This window comes from Gracilinanus agilis, chromosome 3, assembly GCF_016433145.1.
Source record: "Gracilinanus agilis isolate LMUSP501 chromosome 3, AgileGrace, whole genome shotgun sequence".
In the NCBI taxonomy this organism is placed as follows: Eukaryota; Metazoa; Chordata; class Mammalia; order Didelphimorphia; family Didelphidae; genus Gracilinanus; species Gracilinanus agilis.
The window spans coordinates 82,836,105-82,848,471 of record NC_058132.1 but is presented as its reverse complement, the minus strand read 5'-3'; the positions used below and the strand labels follow the sequence as shown (position 1 = coordinate 82,848,471).

Genomic DNA, 12,367 nt, shown 5'->3' with positions numbered 1-12,367 from the left:
CCAGAGTATTCACAATTTCAGGGTATAGATGGTGCAATGTTGGCAGGCAAGAACCTTATTTCTTGGTGTGTTAGTTGACACAAGTGGCAGAAAATCAATCCATATTCTGCGAACAGAGACTTATGCACCAACTTTCCCTCCACTTTAAATAATTTATTGTCATTGCAGTAGCTGACGTTGATGCTGTTTTCGTCCTCCTTAAAGGTATCTCACAACATCAATGATAACAAGCCAAAAAGCATGAAAGCAAGCACATAACCCCACTTTGCTTTTTGGTGCTTGGGAAAGCACAAGAGCATAGTACATTATTCAGTACCTGTGCAAGCATGCCTTTATGGAGAAGGCATCCAATACTGATAAACTTCTGAGAGCAACCAAGTTTTGCCACTATTTTCCACAAGTCTTCATGACTGACAGTATCAAAGACCCTAGTCAGATTGACAAATGTTGTGTCCAGACCTCTATTCTGCTCCTGGTATTTCTCCTGGAATTGTCAGGCAACAAAAACCATACCAACTGCTCCTCAGCTCTTTCTGAAGTTACATTGGCTCTCAAGTAGATCCTATGAAGTAGGACTCTTGCAAAAATCTTGCTGGCAGGGGGCAGCTAGGTGGCTCAGTGGATTGCACCATCTATACCTGAAATTGTTGGTTGCAAGAAATGGAGAAACTGTGAATACTGTGGATAAGTTTGCTTACCTTGACAGCATGCTTTACAGAAGTGTATACATAAATGATGAGCTTGACATATGCATTGCCAGAGCTAGTTCAGTATTTGGGAGACTCTTAAGGAAAATATTAGAAAGAAGAGGTATTAAGAAACTATAAAGTTATCGTGCCACCCTCATTGTTGTATGCCTGTGAAATCTAGACAGTATACTAGCTCTAAGCCAGGAAGATGAATTGCTGCCATTTGAATTGTCTCAGGAAGACTCTGAAGATAACTTTGCAAGATAAGGTACTAGACACTAAGCTTCTTTCTCAAGCTGAATTGCCAAGCATTCAAATTCTACTGCAAAAAGTATAATTCCAATGGACTGGCCAAAATTCAAACCTACATTTACCTAAAAGACTTATTTTACTAAGAACTCACACAAGGCAAGAGCTGCAAAGAGGTCAGAAGAAACAATACAAGGTCACTCTCAAGATCTCTGGAGAACCTTGGTTTCAATTATGGGATGTTGGAGACACTGGTGCACAGGACTGCCCAGCATAGTATGTGTGCATCAAAGAAGGCTCTGTGCTTTTATGAGCAAAGCAGAGGGGGGAGGGAAAAATAGAATGGGGCAGACTGTTGCACATAAAAGAGCCGTGAAAAAACATTCACAGTGGAGGAGAAGGTAGGGTAGGTGGGGAGAGAGCATGTGAACCGTACTCATCAGAATTGGCTCAATGAAGGAAGAATGTACACAATCAAGATAGAAAGCTATCTTATTCTATAAAAAAGGAGGGGAAGGAGATCAGAGAACCGGGGGGGGGGGCAGATAGAAAAGAGGGCAAATTGGAGGAGGAAGTGGTCACAAACCAAACAATAAACAGAATGAGAAGTAATACACAGTAATCATAATAATGCAAAAAAAGTTTTATAAGTCTAATAAAGGCCTTATTTCTCAATACCTAGAGAAGTGAGTTGAATATATAAGAATAGAAGTCATTCCCCACTAGATAAATGGTCAAAGGATATGAACAGGCAGTTCACAGGCAAAGTAATTAAAGCTCTCTATAGTCATATTAAAAAAATGTTCCAAACCATTATTATTTGGAGAATGCAAATTAAAACAATTCTGAAGTATCACCCCACACCCATCAGATTGGCTATTATAATAGAAAAGGAACATGATCAAATTTGGAGGGGATATGTGAAGGTGGGACACAAATGCACTGTTGAGGGAGTCATGAACTAATTCAGTCATTCAGAAGAGCAATTTTGACCTATTCCCAAAGGGGGCTGTAAAATAATACATAACAGCAGTACCATTACTAGATTTGTATTCCAAAGAGATAAAAAAGCAAAAAGGGAAAAGATCTATATTTACAAAAATATTTAAAGCAGCTCTTTTCGTGGCTGCAAAGAACTGGAAAGTGAGGAGCTACTCATCAGTTGGGAAATGGCTGAATAAGTTATAGTATCCGATTATAATGGAATTCTGTTATGCTGTAAGAAATGAAAGGTAGGAGGATCTCAGAAAAACCTGGAAAGACTTACACAAACTGAAGTAGAGTGAAACAATCAGAACTAGGAGAACATTTTAAATAGTGACAGGAATCCTGTACAGTGAACAACTGTGAATAACAGCTATTCTCAATAATACAGTGATCCAAAATTATCCCAGAGGACTCAAGATAAAAGATGCCATTGCCATTTAGTTCCTGAGAAAAAGGAACTGAATTTGAATCCAGACCAAAGCAAACTTTTCCCACTTTGTTAATTTTTTTCTATTTGAGTTTTTTTTTCCATAAAATGGGGGTTGGAGGGGATTGAGGGAGAGAATTTGAGACTCAATATTCTTTGAAAAATGTTGGAAATTATTTTTACGTGTAATTGGGGGTTAGAAAATTAAAAAGAAAGAAAGAATGCGGGGAGTGAAAAAAGGAAGAATCAGGGGAAGGAAGATTAGAGGAGGGATTAATGCTAAATGAAACAAAAGCTTTACAAAAATATTTACCATTCTTTTAGAGGTGGCATCTTAAGCCTATCCTAGGCTTTTCAATTTCTTCTCCTTGCTAGAAGACAAATACTACTACCACCTCTTACCAGGACCTACAATTTGTAATGTTTATGATTCTTTCCCTTAGCCCATTCTGGTAGGGGTTGAGGAGGACAAGGGTAAAAATTGCTGCCCCTTTCCCCAAATATCTCTACTTTCTTCCCTCTCAAACTTAAACCTTTTTTCTGCCCCTTAAACACCTCCCCCGTTCTATTCTTTTTTTTTTTTTTAATTTTAAACCCTTAAGTTCTGTGTATTGACTTATAGGTGGAAGATTGGTAAGGGTAGGCAATGGGGGTCAAGTGACCTGCCCAGGGTCACACAGCTGAGAAGTGTCTGAGGCCGGATTTGAACCTAGGACCTCCCGTCTCTAGGCCTGGCTCTCAATCCACTGAGCTACCCAGCTGCCCCCGTTCTATTCTTTTTGATCAAGTCCCTTTTTTTTTTTTTTTTGTCCCGCCCAAATATTGTTTTGATTTTAATTCCTTCCCACAATCTCTCAAGGGATTTTGGTTCCTATAATTTCTCCTTTCTCCATCCCCTTCATCATTCCTCCCACGGATTGGAGTTGGGTGTGGGGAATATCAATAAAGAAACCACCCAACTTAAAAAAAAGAAAGAATTATGGTAGAAAAGGTAATCAATAATATTTGATTTCAGATTGGCTAGATTTTTTGCAAGAATCACACCTGTGTGCCATTGGTAAATTGATGGTGTAAGACCTTAAGGCAGATCTTTAGAATGTTGTACAGATCCTTTCTGATTCACTTTTGGAATTCACTGATACCAAACAGTTTATTTTGGGTGACAATTTATAGTTTGTGTTTCTTGTTTTGAAAAATAATCATGATATTTGTCCATGTCAGAAAATGACTGTTTTATGTAGGTGTGTTATATTCATTTTATATAATTGGCATGTCTCCTAAGACTAAGGTTTTTAAAAATAAAAATGTGTCTTTAAAAGCATCTTGTTGACTCCTCATCCTGATGCTAATTCCTTAAACAACTTTTTTTTTCTTTTTCCTATATTTGTGTTCATTTTTTTCATTAGAAGATATCCCAAGTCCACCTCCTGTCATCATGGTGCCGATTCCTGTACCAGTCTTTGTGCCCATACCATTGCATCTTTATACACAATATGCACCAGTCCCATTTGGCCTTCCAGTACCAGTGAGTAATTATTCTAATTTAATTAAGATCTAACTTATGGTTTCCCTGTAGTGTATAGTTTTTCATATCTAATGCTAGACTTATTGATAAAAGAAAGCAGTCTCATGAGTGCTAATAATAGAAATGTTTGATGAGATTTAGCACTTCATGCAGTTTACAAAGTGCGTTATGTACATATTCTCTTATGATCCTCACAATAATTATATGAGGTAGGTATACTTATTCACACTATTTAATTATCGTTTAATTGTCATCTGTTGATGTAATCACAACGATATTAGATACTCTTAAGAGAATATTAGCATGATGTTCAGAAAACAATACTGGGCCAATACAAACAAATATCTAACTTTTATGTGGGTGATTCAAAACTTAATGAAATAAACTGATAGACAACCTTTCCTTTTAGTAATAATTTTTAAACAACTTGCATTTACCTACTATTCTATGTTCCTTTAAAGTGACTTAACATCATATTATCATTTGATCTTCTCAAAACATCCTTTTAAATAGGAATATAATTATCCAAATAGCCATTTAATTTTATAACAAAATTAGAATTCTGTCCTATAACTCTTTAATATTTTCTTAGATGCCGGTTCCCTTACTTATTCCTACAACAGTGGACTGTGCAAATAAGGTCAACGAGACCATCCACGACATTAAGGAAAGTCTGTCTCCTCATCCATTTGAGGCTGACCTTCTTCAGATGGCAGAAATAATTGCAGAAGATGAAGAGAAGGAAAAAACACTGTCCCATGGAGGTTAGTATTGTATTAAGTTAAAAAAAAATATTTTGGGACCTTAATAAAAATTCGTATGCATAGGCAACTGATCATTTAAAAATTTTTCTTTTAATAATGATATTTTTATTGTGGATTTTATTATTTTTTAAGACAAGCCTTTTTGAAAACTAATTTATATATATTTTTAATATTCAGAGATACTCACAATCTATAATCTTTCTATAAACATAATCTTAATCTTTTTAGGTTTTATTGTCACTTAGTACTTTTTCCCTAACCAAAAGCCATCGTGCTTACTTGGGTAATTTTCTTGTATGTGTTATCTTTTTTTTTCCCTTGATACATACACACAATTTCCAGATTATTTGAAAATCCATAGAACTGTAGATATTTGAAGTGAGAAGAAACCTTTAGAATTTATTTAGAATAACCTAACTCTTCCTCCCTCTATCACCATCATGACATACATGTTACCATCATATCAGTCAGTGGTCATTAAATAGTGTATCCATCTATTTACGTTCAAAGAGGTCATATTCCATCTTGGGAAACTATGTATACACCTGCATATAAGTTAATAAATACATGGGTGTGTATGCATGTATATAAACATAGATATGCCTATACATATACAGAGAGTTAATGTAGTGATTTGGGGGATTGGGACTAATAGGTGGAGGGAGTGTGGTTTAGCTTAAGAAAGGCCTAATATAGATAGTGTTCCAGAAGTTGAACTTTAAAGAGACCTAAGCTCTGGTTTATATTTATCTATGTCTTCTGAGCTGATTGATTTTCTTGTATACTTTAAAGAATGATAAAATGAAGATTTGGGTATACATGTATGTCTTTATGGAACAATTAATTCTTAATTTTAGTGACTTTAGAAAAGTACTGAATAGTTCTTTCTTTTTATAAAGATATGCTAAAATTATTTTCAAGCTAGTTTGTGAACCTGCCATAGCATATCATTTGGGATGAGAAAAAGCAATGTATGTTTGTGTGTTGAGTGAGTTAATTTCCTGATCATTATAAATTGTTTCTTTTTTCTTGAGGGTCTCAAACATCTGAGCATGAGCTCTTTCTTGACACCAAGATATTTGAGAAAGGTCTGTACTTTTAAATACATTTCTGATTTCTTCCAATCTTTTCTGGTTAATAGCAAGATACTGAACTATGTTTCTGGCTTGGTTTTGTTTTGGAAATTTTCCGTTGTTTGGGTTAAAATTTCAGACCAAGGAAGCACATACAGTGGTGATCTTGAGTCAGAAGCAGTGTCTACTCCACATAGTTGGGAAGAAGAACTTAATCATTATGCCTTAAGGTCAAATACCACACAGGAATTGGATCTGGAACCGAAGCAGTCACCAAAAGTGGACACAGAACAAGATCTAGAGGCAGATTTTCCATCAGGTTTGTGCAGTACTATAAAATTACTGTTTTTGGGGGGCCAGCTGGGTAGCTCAGTGGATTAAGAGCCAGGCCTAGAGATGGGACGTCCTAGGTTCAAATCTGGCCTCAGCCACTTCCCAGCTGTGTGACCCTGGGCAAGTCACTTGACCCCCATTGCCTACCCTGACCACTCTTCTGCCTTGGAGTCAATACACAGTATTGACTCCAAGACAGAAGGTAAGGGTTTTTAAAAAAAAAATTACTGTTTTTAGATAGAACAATTTTCATTTTATATTTATCAGGCATTCAGACAGTATCAGGGATAATTACCTAGATCATAATGTAGAAACTAATATGTGATTGCCACCTTTGCAGATATTACTATTTTAATAGTCCATTTTGTTTTTTTCACCTTCTTTTTTTCATATTCTCAAACTAATGCCAAGAAATTTTTCCCCCTCATAAATTAAAGAATTTATAGGAATATTCCTGGTATTTTGATATTTTGTTTCTTTGACTCATTGTTACTTTCTTTTGGGTGTAGAAACCTTTGATCCTCTTAATAAGGGAATGGGAATTCACTCTCGCTCTCGACCAAGACGACGACACAGAGATGGCTTCCCACAACCTAAACGACGAGTAAGCAGAAACTATTTCATTTGGATCTTGATTAGTTTCTCTGATATTTCTATTTCATTTTTTACTCAGTAGACATTTATTGAAAGATTATATGCATCAGGCATTTTTCTAGTTGTTACATAGATCAGTGGTATCAAAGCTTAAATAGAAATGGGGCTACTAGAGCATACATAAGGATCTCTTATGGGCTGCATATTGACTTAGTTTTAATAGATAATGTTATTATATTTTATTGTATCTATTAATTTGGTTAAATATTTCCCAAATACATTTTAATCTGGTTCAGACCTCACTCTGTTGTGAGCCACAAGCATGTTTGACACCTGGTGTAGATTATTTTAATTGTTTTATAGTATCTTAAACATCATTTTCTGAATACATTTTTACTTCTAATAAAAACAACTTTGGATCAAAGGCAAATTTTCTATGAAAAACTTCAGGAGGAAAAGTCATTTCTTCTTCTTATAACAAAGTTGCTAATTTTTAAGTTTTCTCTATCTCTCAATTAATTAAAAACATTTCTAATAAACCTCTTTTATTCTTAGTGAAAAATACATAAGTAACTTGCCTTTCCAACCAAAAGGAATTAGATGTGTTAGAATTTGAGAACTTAGCAATTATTAGCTTTCATGTGTGTGTAAAGAGTAGAAGATTTTACAGTTATAATGATCTGTTTAATTCAATTGAGTAAATCTTTATCAAACACTTATACTTGGTATGAATGTGAGAATCATCATGTGTACAGCACCATGTAGGCAAAGATGAAGAACACAACTTCTGCCCTTAAAGAATTAACATACTTTATATTGTTAGGGGGGGCAGCTGGGTGGCTCAGTGGATTGAGAGCCAGGCCTAGAGATTGGAGGTCCTAGGTTCAAGTCCGGCCTCGGACACTTCCAGCTGTGTGACCTTGGGCAAGTCACTTGACCCCTACTGCCCACCCTTACCACTCCGGGGCCAAGGACGGTCCCTAGCCCGGATGAAAAAAAGAGGAGGGTTGGGCGTGGGGCTAGCAACCCCACCCTGTAAAAACTACATCTGCTAAAGAAACTGCAACCTAAAGTAGGGGCAGCTGGGCTAGCTCAGTGGATTGAGAGCCAGGCCTAGAGACGAAAGGTCCTAGGTTCAAATCCGGCCTCAGACGCTTCCCAGCTAGGTGACCCTGAGCGACTGTGTGTCCCATTGCCTACTGGTTGTGGCCCTATGCTCCTAGAATGGAGTCCCAGGATAAAAAAAAAATATTGTTAGGTTTTAAGAGACAAATACAAATAGAAATACTGTAAGGAGAAAGGAGAGTGCTTCAAGGGGAAAGGATAAAATGCTATAAGAAATAGTAGGGGAAACTCACTTGGCAGAGGTAGGTTGGGAAAGTGAGATGGTAAAAAACTCCCTTCATGAGATAGTACCTCAGTTGGACCTTGAAGGAAGTTAAAGATTTCAGCAGGCAGCATTGAGTATAGGGAAGTGTGTATTTGGCATGGGAAACTGCATGGCCTCTGTGTTATCATCCCCAATAGAATCTAAGCTTCTTGAACATAGGGACCTTTTTATTTTTTCTCTTTGCATTTCAAATCTCAAACAGTGTGTAACTCATAGTAGATCCTGAAATTATGCTTATTGATTGAATGGAGTTGGAAGAATGCAGGACAAGATTGGGAATCAAGTAATAGTCCTTTGTGCCTAGAACACAGAATGCATGATGAGAAAGAGTGAAATAAAGTTGGGAAAGTCATTTGGAGTCAAATTGTGGGGAAACTTTAATGCTAAAGATTTTATGTTTTAACTATAAACTGTTTAGTGGAAGTTTTGATTAGGGAAATGCCATGATTAGACCTATGGATTAAGAAGATTAATTTGCCAGCTAGGTGAAGGATGAATTGGGAGAGTGAAGAGCCTGGCGGCAGGGACAGAAATATTCCAGGCCAGAAGTAATGATGTCTTAAAAGAGGAAGAAGAGATTAGACACAAGAAATTCTATAGAAATTGCATCAACAGAATCTGATAGCTAAATGAATATAAGAATGTGAGAAGGAAAAATCAAAGGTAACTCCAAAGTTAGTAGGGAATATGATGATAGAGCAACAGATAATAGCAAAGTGCACGTGAAAAGAGAAAAGTGAAGTTTGTTGCTCTTATACTGAAACCTTTCCAATATTATAGATGTTAGCATAAATATCCTAAGATTTATTTGCTATTTTGTCTTGATAACTTATAAGATCTCTATCAGTTCTAACACTATGCTTCTTATGCTCACTTGTTATTATGTCTCCACGTGTAATCTATACAAATAGTGTACTAGTACTCCACGTGTAATCTATACAAATATGGCCACAAATTTCATCACCACTAAGTTTGAAGACCTGGCGAAGTTATTAAAATAGCTGTTGAGGTCCTACAAAAGTAATTAAGAAAACTTGAATTTTCCTTTGCTTCCATTAAGAAGTAAGAAGTGTTTCTTTAAAGAAACATTGGTTGAAAACAGTATGGGTAAATAGCTAGACTTGGAGATGGGAGGTTCTGAGTTGAAATTTGGCCTCAAACACTTCCTAACTTTGGAACCCTAGGCAATTGCCTAGTTGCCTAGCCCTTACTGCTCTTCTGCCTTGGAACTATTACTGAGTATCGATTTGAAGAAAGAAGTTAAGGGTTTTTTTTGTTTTGTTTTGTTTTTTTAATTTTAAACCATTAATTTATAGGTGGAAAGAGTGGTAAGGGTAGGCAATGGGGGTCAAGTGACTTGCCCAGGGTCACACAGCTGGGAAGTGGCTGAGGCTGGATTTGAACCTAGGATCTCCCGTCTCTAGGCCTGGCTCTCAATCCACTGAGCTACCCAGCTGCCCCCAGAAGTTAAGGGTTTTTAAGAAAAAAGAAAACAACTTTATTATTATGTTTGATTCTTTTGCTTCATTAGGAGTTTAAAATGTAATATGTCTTGTTGTCTTGTCAGATCTTAACAATATTAATATCTTAAATCATTTTTTTCCTTATGAGGAGAACCTAAAGCTAAAAATTATATTCTTTGTTTTTGTAGGGAAGGAAGAAGTCTATAGTAGCTGCAGAGCCCAAGAATTTTGTGCAAGGAACAATTCAAGGTGGTTCAGTACCCCCAATGACACTGAAATACATGTATGGAGTAAATGCTTGGAAGAATTGGGTTAAGTGGAAAAATGCCAAGGAAGAACAGGCAGAGCAGAAATTTGGAGGTAAACATACATAGACTTCTCAAGGTAGAGGCAAGCAGCCTGGGGTTGGGGGTAGTCAGAAGAGGTCACAGGTCTATGCAGTTAAAATAATTCTCTTGGTAAACAATAAACTTCAAGTATAAAGATTTCCAAGTCTTTAAACTGAGCATGAAGTTTTTTTACCCCTTTCATTTAAGTTTTTCAACTCTTTCTTTGTCAGGTGTTGAACCTGTTCCGTGCTCTGATTCTTTGGGGAGTGCCCAAGATCATTCACTTTCGCAAGAAACCTCTGAGTCTCTCTGTAGAGGTATATTAATTTACAAAATCTATTCTTATTTTATTTTTCTCATTGTACTAGAAACATAAATGTCATTGTATGTTGCCTTGAGTTAATAGTTTTATAAAATAATTTATGAGAAAGGAGCATTTTACTAAATGGGCCCCTTATTGAAAGGGCACTAGTTTTGAAGAGAAGACCCTGCCTCTTACTAATTGTGTGACACTAGGCAAATAATTCCATATCTCTGATTCTCTGTTTTCTTATTTGTTAAAATGAGAAGTGTCACCTGTACTATTTCACAGGTTTGTACATATCAAAGGAGATAAGGATATGAAAACATATTGTGGCTATAAATCATTGTATTCATGTAAACTATTGAAATTATCAAATAAAGAAGTACATTTCTGATCTCATCAAATTAAGAGTTCCTACCAACCATACAGGGTACAATCCTGTCTGTCCGTATCCTAAAATTTTGCCTCAAAAGGTCCATCTAACATTTTGCAGGTTTTCTTCATTTCCTGCCAGTGTCATATGGGTACTGTCAGTGGTACTCTGACCATCCACCTGTCATCCTTTTCTCTTTATCACCCGAACAGACCATCTCTTCCTTTAAAAACTTCTTTTGTCCCTGTTCCTTGGAGCTCCTCATTGATTATATTTTGCAGCCTGCTCACATCCACCATCTGCCTCTGTGGTCTGAGTGATACTCATTTCATAGTTCTTTAAAGGCACTTGGATTCCAGGTCTCACTGTCATTTAACAGTGTTATTGCATTAATATAATATTAGTTGTTATTCAGTTAAGAATAAATATTCCTGTGCTTGTGTAGGGAGCTTGAGGGTCAGTAAGTGTGCTTTGTCATTTCCTGAAAGCAAATAAGTGTCCTTTCTTCCTTTTATTCAACTCTGGTTCAACTTGTTCATCTGTACTTTCTGTGCCATATTTAGAAACCAAGATTCAAGTTTATTGTGTATTATGAAAGTGTTTGATTTGGTAGAACAAAATCCCACCTTACAAGCATTTTTACAGTGTATATCCTATCCATACATCAGAATGATTCGAGATTTTTTGGATGATGTGATGACACAATAACCATGTTTCAAAGAATTAGGCAGACATAAAATAGAGAACGATATGCTTGTCAAAAGATATTCAAAATTTTTGTGAGGCAAAAGGTTTAGTGTAGAGCATGGGGCGGCAATGTATGGCTCTTTCTGCAGGAGCCATAAAGTCCAATTTTTTTTTAGGCGCTTACAGGAGTGCGCACTGTGAGCACTGTATGGCTCTCACAAAATTACATTTTAAAAAGATGTGGCGTTTATGGCTCTCACAGCCAAAAAGGTTGCCGACCTCTGCTTTAGAGTCTGTGGTCAAAAGACGTACACCTTATGGTAAGGTCTTCTAGATGCTTTTCTATCAAGCTGCAGATCATTGCAGAGCCTTCTGGAAGAAATTTGTAATCATTCCAAGGAAATTGTGCATCCATACAAGAAAGAGCAAGATGAAGAATATCTTTTTTCCCAGTTTCAACTTTGAGATATTATTCTGTTAAATTACTGAACTATTGGGGCAGGTAATTCAGTATCATACATGCATATTTTTAAATGATTGGATTGATGATGATGTGTTTTGATTAGTCTTATATGAAAGCAAAGAATTTGGGATGATTTTGTAACCATGCATAACAATCAGAGGCTATAATGTGTTCTCATACTTATTAGAAGTTGATATTTAGTATTTTTATCCTACTCTCCCACAGTACGCCCAATAAAGCTAAAGGAAGAAATTTTGTCCTGTACTTTTGCTGAATTGAGTTTGGGTTTATGCCAGTTTATCCAAGAGGTGCGGAGACCAAATGGTGAAAAATATGATCCAGACAGCATCTTATACTTGTGCCTTGGAATTCAACAGGTACCAAATTAAATTTCTTTTTTATATTTCTTATTGCTACTGGTAATTGTTACTTCTCTGTAATTCTGAAATCAGTTTGAAAAAATAGTGCAATAATTTGTGTTTATTTGAACTTGGGGACATTTTTTTTTCTGTAACCCAGAAATTAGTTCCTGTTGTTGTATTGTTTCTGGGCTCCTTTAGGGCTGAGGTACTGTTCCTAGTTCAGATGGCTTTGGAGCTAGTATCTTTTTCAATTTTAAGATTTTAGATTGACCAAACCTAGTTTTTAGGAAAATGTGGCAACCACCTTGATTTCCCTCTTTTTACTTTTACTTATTGATATTTTTTTACTTTTTAA

At 36.1% G+C, this 12,367-nt stretch overlaps 1 protein-coding gene across 2 annotated transcripts in view; it reads left to right on the top strand.

Annotated features, from left to right (window-relative positions):
* The window catches only part of LOC123240469 (zinc finger MYM-type protein 4), an 83,932-nt gene that overhangs the window by 56,083 nt on the left and 15,482 nt on the right, over positions 1 to 12,367 (top strand). For both annotated transcript variants that reach the window (XM_044668065.1, XM_044668064.1), the window contains exons 17-24: positions 3,759 to 3,877; positions 4,470 to 4,641; positions 5,676 to 5,729; positions 5,854 to 6,033; positions 6,557 to 6,651; positions 9,683 to 9,854; positions 10,054 to 10,140; positions 11,876 to 12,027. In XM_044668065.1, coding sequence (XP_044524000.1) covers positions 3,759 to 3,877; positions 4,470 to 4,641; positions 5,676 to 5,729; positions 5,854 to 6,033; positions 6,557 to 6,651; positions 9,683 to 9,854; positions 10,054 to 10,140; positions 11,876 to 12,027 — 1,031 coding nt within the window. The remainder of the gene's footprint in view (positions 1 to 3,758; positions 3,878 to 4,469; positions 4,642 to 5,675; positions 5,730 to 5,853; positions 6,034 to 6,556; positions 6,652 to 9,682; positions 9,855 to 10,053; positions 10,141 to 11,875; positions 12,028 to 12,367) is intronic.